We start from the raw sequence: 8,386 nt of genomic DNA on the forward strand, positions 1-8,386 counted from the left end.
AGCTGAAAAAGTTTCAAAATAACAGTATAATTCCAAATTACCAGGTAAACGCAGAAGGGATACTTTGTGACCAGTCCCCAGTTACTTGAATCCACGTTGATTGCAGTCAGAAATACACCTTTATCATCAATCTACCGCATGAAATTCAGCTTCATTGACTGGCAATTCAGCGGATGTAAAAAAGGATCACAATTTACCTTTCATTCCCAAGCTTTGTGCTTGGGGCTCTTCGTTCACTTTTGCCTTTTTTGAAACTACAACCTGTGCAGAAACTTGGTATTTTATGTTGAGCTTGGGTGTCTGTGTGTGTAATTAAGAGGATATAGATTTGATTCCAGTTCACAGCCTCAGTATTAACATGAGTTTGTCACTAGCTTTAAGAATAGGTTTTGATCAGTGGGTGCTAAAGAGAAACAAGTGCTCGTTTTGGTCAGTGAATCAACATAATTCAATAGTTCAAAAAGTGAGCTCAAGAGCATCTTCTCAAGGGTAATTCGAGATAGAAAACAAATGCTAGCCTAGCCAATGACACTATGAATAAATTTTAGAAATCGACTTAGCAATTAACTTAATTGCTTCCATAACTTTAAAATGGTTTTCACCGAATTTGAATAAAATTGACGCAGATGTAACAGTAAACCATTAGCACTGCTTGCCATTAAGATATTAAAAGTAGCTACAGGTGCGGAGGGCTGCTCCCTTGTTACAGAGAGGACAATTTGGTGGTGGTTTAACCTGAGGGTCACTTAGCCTCAAGTGAAGGGAGAGGACAAGAAGGGGAATTCTTCATGGTAGATTCAGCCATACAGGAACTGAACCCACACATCACTTGCATCATCCTGCATTAAGCCAACTGTTCAGCCAACTGACCCCAATGACTCCACATTGAAATACATTTTCACGCTTCAATTAAATAACAAGCAACGTAATTTCATATGAATGCCTATATTACAAGAACAAAAATGAGAAGGCATAGATTTAAGGTAATTTGGAAAAGAAACAGGGGTGATGTGAAAAATGAGATTTTCATTCCATGAGTAGTTAGAGAATGGAATGCACTGCCTGGAAGTGTGGTGGAGGCAGGTTCAATTGAGGCATTCAAGAGGGCATTGGACACTTATTTGGACAAAAATCATGTGCTATGGTATGGGGAAAAGGCAGGAGATTGGCACCAGTTAATGACGCTCATCTGAAGAGCCAGCGTAGACCCGTTGGGCTGAATGGTCTCTTTTTACACTGTAAAACTTGGTGACATGTATTAAAAGGCAGAACAAACACAGTAGTTAGTTACCCTGTCCAGTCCAACTCTTTTTGGAACTTGTCAAAACTCTCATGAGAAGTCCCATTTTTATTGGTTGATTGAGTATGTGCATCAGTTTCACGAACTTCACTTCTCCAATTTGATGCCTTTGCTTTATCTTCAGACTCTCTGTTCGCTGTGTGCCCTGAAAACTGAACAATTCCCATTAACAATTTGTAAGAGCAAATATCTAAAAAGTACAATGAACAGTTAAATCACCAAACCAATCTTGAATATATTCTTTATCTAACTGGTATAAATACAGACAAACTATATGTAAGCTGCCTCCATGCTAACTGCATTTCTGGTTCAACCCTCCCATCATATCACATGCCCAGCAACAGACTCTTCCCTATTCACAGACTCAAGTGGAAGGAGCCACTCAATAATTCAGAATATTGGGATCAATAAGATGACATAATCCAAAATCAGTGCTGCCAATGAAAACAATTTATTTCATTTTCGGAGCTTTCCATCCTTCCATTGCGCTGCTGATTGGATAGCTAGACCAGTTCACTTGCACATTAATGTCACATTCCTCCGTAAAGTTAGCATCACTGGATTACTGCTCAGTTGGTTTCTTTCCCACTGACCTTGATCAAGCATCTCTGTGCTGGTTCTTTACATCAAAAAGGATTAAGCAACTTTTAAATGCAAGAGAAGTTTAAACAGAGAGGGAGTGATGTGCCCTTTCCAAAGAACATTTAGGTAGTTTTGCAGAATTTCTAGATGAAAATGATAGCATGCTTTGCATTGCAGGTTCAGATTCAACAACTGCAGTTTATAATACAATCAAAGAATCCCTACAGTGTGGAAGTAGGCCATTCAGCCAATCAAGTATTAACCAACCCTCCAAAGAGCTCCCACATAGACTCACCCCATCCCTGTAACCCTGCATTTCCCTTGACTAATCCACCTAGCCTGCACATTGCTGGACATTATGGACAATTTAGCATGGCCAATCCACCTAACCTGCACATTTTTCGACTTTGGGGGGAAACCGGAACAAATCCGCACAGATCGTTGCCTGAATGTAGAATTGAACCCGGGTCCCACTGAGCCACCGTGCTGCCAATTAAAAATCCGAAGGTGCTGAACAGGAGCTTCACAAAATAAAACATGGCACTGAGCCACACGAGTGGTTAAAGCAGATGACAGTTTAACCACACTCTGAGCTCATCCGAATTACCTTTAATTATTAGTAATTTATTAGTAATGAATTTATTAGTAATAGTCTTATATTTATGGCCCCTAGTTCTTCTGACTATTATAAGTGGAAACATATTCCTTATATTAGCCCTATAAAACTCTTTTATAATCTACAAGGTCATTCCTCAGCCTTCTCCATTGCAGAAAAAACAGCGCCCCAGCCTCTTCAATTTCTCCCCAGATAGCCTCCCTGTGGAATCATCAGTCATTTCATTGCATATAAAAAATGAGAGCTGTCTTGTAATATACTTATTCTAAACTCCCTAAGAGGCTATTTTAATACTAAGCATACAATAAATGTACCAAGCACTGTTCTTCCGAATTTGCAATCAATGGATCAATTCTGCAAAGGGAATATTCAATTATTTAACCTAGTAGATATGGGGGTTAGGTAGCTGGATAGCTGGCTTGCAATGCAGAGTTATGCCAACAGCATGTTCAATACATACATGGCTGAAGGACTGTCCTTCTCAATCTCTCCCCTTGCCTGAGGTGTGGTGACCCTCAGGTTAAACCACCAGTTGGTTCTTTCTATGATGTCTTTACTTCAGCAACTGGAAACATGAACTGGGATGCAAATTTTAAAATGCTTGGCACTATAATACATTCAGATGGAGCTGTGAAATTGAAAAAAATCATTTCGGGACTGAATCCTTGGGAATTGTGAAGGAAACTGAAATTACCTTGAGTGAGGGTGTTTCAAACCCTCACTAAAGCCCCCAGTTTGGAGTCACAATATTGGATTTCAGATGATTCTGACTCACTTAAATGCCACAGTTACCCAAGAAACGTTTGAGGATTGTAAAACCTACTCTGACTCCTGGGCAACCAGAAAAAAAATCCCGACTCGTCACCACAACAAAAACAGCTCAGACCCAACAAACTTCTCTCCCTTCCCCCGAGCCCGGCCACAAATCCACCTTATCCTTTCATCACATCACACAGCAGCCTACCCCTACATGTCTCTTATATACTGATAACTCCTGAGGTCAAAGTGACTGTGGGACATTTGAATTACACAGTATGGCACACTTACAGCTGAAGAAGGAGATGCAGATTCCACACTCTTCCACTCTGCTTCTGGTTGCATGCGTTCTTGCATTTGTTGGTTCACAGAAGAAGGTTCCTGTCCAGGAAATGTAAAGATATGACGAATCAAAATGCAAATGTGTGCATTTTTTGACTGATCAGGGCAAGTTTCTGACCCTGATCAGAAAGTACCTCTGTATCTTTCTCCAGTCGCAGCTGTGTTCTCACTGTTTAAAGTTACCCTCATCATAATATGAGCTTCCACAGAAGTTACTCATTTGACAAAAGGTTGTACTATAGTACACAGAACTTTTCATCTCAAAATACCCCAATAAAACAAGCTGCGAACATTAGTATTCAAGAAAAGACAAGGATGCTCACAATTAGTACCATTACTCTGGACCCATTACTAGCAGTGTTTCTGCTCTCCACAAATAGATCTGTGCACACAGGCCACTATAAATAGGTCTTGGAAAAATGAAGTTCTCCCATATATATATATTTTAAGTTGCTTTTTTTTAATTCAGTAGAAAAAAAACTGGTTCAATCCAACTGATGCTTTTGTTAAAATAATTTTACACCCAATATACAGTTAAGTAATTAGTTCAAGAGAATACTACAATTTTGATTTGATACATCCACCTCTTGTTTGTCATTTTGGCCAAAGGTTGGAGTGTGGGGCTTAGCTTTTCCCCTCACAGTTCTGTTTGCTTTTGTTGAATCAGTTGAGTGCTTTCTTTTCTGCACGCGAGATAATTGGAAGAAACAACACATTGAGAATAATAATCAGAAAATTTTAGTCTCTGTACAATAGGTTTGCTGAGAATCTACTGTTTTACAGGTGTTAGCTATTCTACACTCGCCTCTGGCTAAATAGTTGTTTAAATCTAAATTTCTTGACCTTACAAATCCCTCAATGGTCTGGTCCCTCTTATCTCAGTGATCTATTCCAGCCCCTCAGGATATCTGCTTCACTAATTCCTCTCTCTTCAACATGCCCAACTTTAATTGCCCTTCCAATGGAAACCATGCTTTCATCCACCCTAAACTCTCTGAACTTGGATTCAAATCCCATCATGGTAAACCGTCAAATTTATAAATCTGGAAATAAATGTAATACTGTTCACGAAATGACTGTGGGGGAGAAACATCATCTGATTAACTGATGTCCTATAGGGAAGGAAACTGCTGTCCTTACTTGGTCTGACTTACATGTGACCCCAGACCCACATTAATTGGTCTGGAGTCACAGACTTTAAACTGCCCTTTGAAATATCTTCAAGAGTAGGCCTTGCCAGGGATGTTCACAGCTCATGAAAGAATAATGTGTAAAATTATCTCAAACTGTCTGTACATGCTGTTCCTCTTTTCCCATCTCCCATCCAAAGCCATGTTTGGAGGCAGCATTCTGAATTACAGACCACGACCCAGTGCCCTCCCAAATGGTCAAAGTTTCGGACGTGTCAATACAATTTGCTACTTCTGCCCCAATACATACTCCAGATCCTATCCAGCCCAGTACTTTATTAAAGGCTTTTTTAAAAAAGTCAATGCAAACAACATAATTTTCCCAAATCTGACATGTGAGTGAAATGATAACACCACATAGCACAGAAGGAGGCTATTTGACTCAATGTGTTTGGATTTAGACTTTGATAGAGACAGCCAATTAACCCCTTGTCCCTCTTCCTCTATTTCCTCAAAGTTGAAGTATTTATCCAGGTCTTTTTTTTCTGCACTCTCCTTTTAGGCAGTTATTTCCAGATCATGACAACTCGCCAGATTAGGAAAATTTGTTTCCTCGTGTCATCTCTTGTCGCTGTGCTAATAGCAGCCTGATTTTGATTATTTTTACAAACCAATAATAACCATTTATACCTACTTCCACAACAAAAGGTAATAACTTGGGCTTTTGAATATGAACATGAACAGGTGCAGATTTATTAAGTTGGGCATAGTTGGGAGGTGAAGATGATCTTGACTTCATTCTAAGGAGGGAAGAAGAAAGTTAGGAATTAACTTTGTCACTTTTTAAGGAAAAGCTTTTGTTTTAATAATTTCAAAAAAGCCACATTGCAGACACATGGAATAGTACAACACAGAGAAAGTACTGGTTCAATTGATCAGCTTGCCCAACTCCCAAAATCTTCCTGTTTCTCCCTAAATTCTTTTCTCCTTCAAGTGCTTTCCAAGTCCCTTTTCAAAGCTGTCACTGAATCATCAGGGTGTGGTGAGCTCAGCTGGTTAGATTGTGAGTGTGGTGCAAAGGAATGTTAATGTCACAGGTTCAGTTCCCATTCTGACTTTGGCCTGAACTCTTCTCTTCCCTCAAGACTGGGATACAACAGCAAAGTAATTATCTACAGCTGCCAAATATAGCAGCCCAGGCTGAAGCTTAATCAGCAAATCACAAACCAAGGACCTTATCTTATGCAGTGAACACAAAAGTGGGTGATAGCTCGGTAGCTCAGTGGTTAGCACTGCTGCTTCACAGCACCAGGGACATGGGTTCACTTCCAGCCTCAGGCGACTGTGTGGAGTTTGCACATTCTCCTCATGTCTGTGTGGGTTTCCACTGGGTGCTCTGATTTCCTCCCACAGTCCAAAGATGTGCAAGTTAGTTGAATTGGCCAAGCTAAATTGCCCAACGTGTTCAAAGATGTGTAAGTTAGGTATATTAGTCAGGGAGATGTAGACTAATAGGGTAAGCGAATAAGTCTGGATGGGATACTCTTCAAAGAATCGGTGTGGACTTGTTGGACTGAAGGGTCTGTTTCCACACTGTAGGAATTCTATTAAAATATTCAATCAGATGATACATTCCAAACTTTAACTACTCTCTACATGAAAGTTCTCTTCCTTTTGCCATCTCTGATCTTTTGCCAGCCATCTTATAGCCATTCATGTTCAATTACTTTTTAAGTGTACAATAAAAAAATTGTCAAGTGTAGGAGGAATTTGTAATAAAGAATACTTTAGTCACCATGGGCTCTTGAAAAATGTACATGCAGCCATATATAACATTATAATCTTCACCATCAATTGTGTTACTCATAAATAACATTTTCCATCATTCAGTTCACCGACACCTTCTCAAGGGCAACTAGAGACAGGCAATAAAAAATATGGGCCAGCCAGTGATGTCCACGTACCATGACTGAGTAGAAAAAAAAGTTAAGATAAATTACAAGCATCCCCAAAGATATACCGGTGGATTCTGGAAAATAGGTGAGAAACTGGTGTCGTTTTTTTCTTATTTTTAAACCAGGGCTCCATTCTATTCTCATTCGAGAAAGATACTTTTTTTTCCCTGAGAGACAGCCCCCAAATTCTTCATATTTCTCTCCCTTCCTTCTGAATCGTCACATTCCAATAACCCACCTGTCACCTTGAAGCTGATCACAACCACCCTCACAGTTCCAAATCCATGGTTTCTGTGACCTGTACAGTGAGGGGTGGGTTAGCTCAGCTGAATGCAGAGCTGCTTTGTGAAGCCAAGAGTGTGAGTTCAACCTCTGCACCAGCTGAGGTTACCATGAAGGACTCTCCTTCTCAACCTCTCTCCCCTTTCCCCGAGGTGCGGTGACCCTCAGGTTAAACCACCACCAATATCTCCCTCTCATGAGAGAACAAACAGGCGAGACTCTGGTAACTTACCTTTACGCGCCGATCATGGAAAGGGAGTAAGCAGTGACCTTCCCCAGTCGGAAAGTGTAACCTTTCACCAGCAACACTGTGTTTCCCGTCTCTAAGCCAAGTTGATAATCTGTGCTGAGCCTGACATTGCTCGGGTTCAGTTTTACTGTCAGGCCTGACTTTATCAAACACCAGTTAGATCGGACGCACCTCTCTGCAGGCTCTAGATAAATGCAGCCATGGTTTGGGAAGAGGGTCCCCCCAGTTCTTGCTCCGGTCACATTCAGCTTCGGATACCCCCCAGCCCCCGGGGCACGATCACCCTCCGGAGCCCGGGCCAAGCCGCGTCTCTAGCAGCTGTTGCTGGGCACCGAGGGCTCGCCGCTGATTGGCTCCTTTTACATTTTGGGACCTTGTTTTCCGCCAGTGGCGGGAGCACCCAATGCAGATCCCAACCGGAATAGGAATCCCCCCGGGAGGGAATCCAGTTCAGGAATAGGAGCAGCGGGAGGCAGAGACGGAGTTGCAATCCGGACCCGGAGCATTGGGACCGGAGTAGGAGAGGACTCAATCCGGAATGGGAGCGGATCAGGAACAGTGGGAGGGAATCCAGTCCAGGATTAGGAACACTGGGGGCAGATCTCAAATCCCCCAGAGCAGGAGCGGTGGAGCGAGTCCGGTTCCAAATCCGAACCAAGAACGGGTGGAGTGGGAGCAGACCATTGCAGTGGAGAGAATCCGAACAGGAGGAGGAACGGACTCTGATCCGGACTAGGAGCTTTCCAGGAGCACTGGGGTGGGAATCCAGACTAGGAATGGGAGCAGTGGGGTCAGATCCTGAACTGCTGTGCTCTTCCAGCACCACTATAATCCAGAATCCACATCCAAAACATCTACTGCTAGAAAAACGCAGCATGTCTCTGGAGAGAAATCACAGTTAATGTTTCAGATCCAGTGACCCCTCCTCAGAACTGATGGTAGCTAGAATAAAGTTTTTTTTTATGCAGAAGATAGGGCGGAGGGAAGGGGTAATTCTTCGGTGGAGATAGACCCCAGAGAGAGAGAGAGAAGAGCAGTTGGACAAAATGATGGATCGTCTTATTTCAAGGACCACGTATTCCCCTCGAATGTGATCAACAATGCCCCCCAGCGCTTCTCCGTCTTTGAGCCCACCCCTCCAACTGCAACACAGACAGAACCCCTCTGGTTCTC

The 8,386-nt window shown here is 42.1% G+C and overlaps 1 protein-coding gene across 6 annotated transcripts in view; it reads right to left on the minus strand.

Moving 5' to 3' along the window:
- Nucleotides 1-7,708, minus strand: part of LOC122554704 (outer dense fiber protein 2-like) — a 93,443-nt gene extending 85,735 nt beyond the window's left edge. The window contains exons 1-5 of one of the 6 annotated variants that reach the window (XM_087990421.1): nucleotides 7,196-7,706; nucleotides 5,421-5,526; nucleotides 4,181-4,279; nucleotides 3,546-3,635; nucleotides 1,292-1,452 (exon numbers count right to left, since the gene is read on the minus strand). In XM_087990421.1, coding sequence (XP_087846547.1) covers nucleotides 1,292-1,452; nucleotides 3,546-3,635; nucleotides 4,181-4,279; nucleotides 5,421-5,525 — 455 coding nt within the window. In that variant the 5' untranslated portion in view covers nucleotide 5,526; nucleotides 7,196-7,706. Of the gene's footprint in view, nucleotides 1-1,291; nucleotides 1,453-3,545; nucleotides 3,636-4,180; nucleotides 4,280-5,420; nucleotides 5,527-7,195 lie in introns of those variants that run through there. The other 5 variants (XM_087990417.1, XM_087990416.1, XM_087990419.1 and 2 more) reach the window with 5 other exon arrangements.
- Nucleotides 7,709-8,386: the final 678 nt, after the last annotated feature.

This window comes from Chiloscyllium plagiosum, unplaced genomic scaffold, assembly GCF_037043375.1.
Source record: "Chiloscyllium plagiosum isolate Xiang-an unplaced genomic scaffold, Cpla_swu_hap1 HiC_scaffold_9, whole genome shotgun sequence".
Lineage (NCBI taxonomy): Eukaryota > Metazoa > Chordata > Chondrichthyes > Orectolobiformes > Hemiscylliidae > Chiloscyllium > Chiloscyllium plagiosum.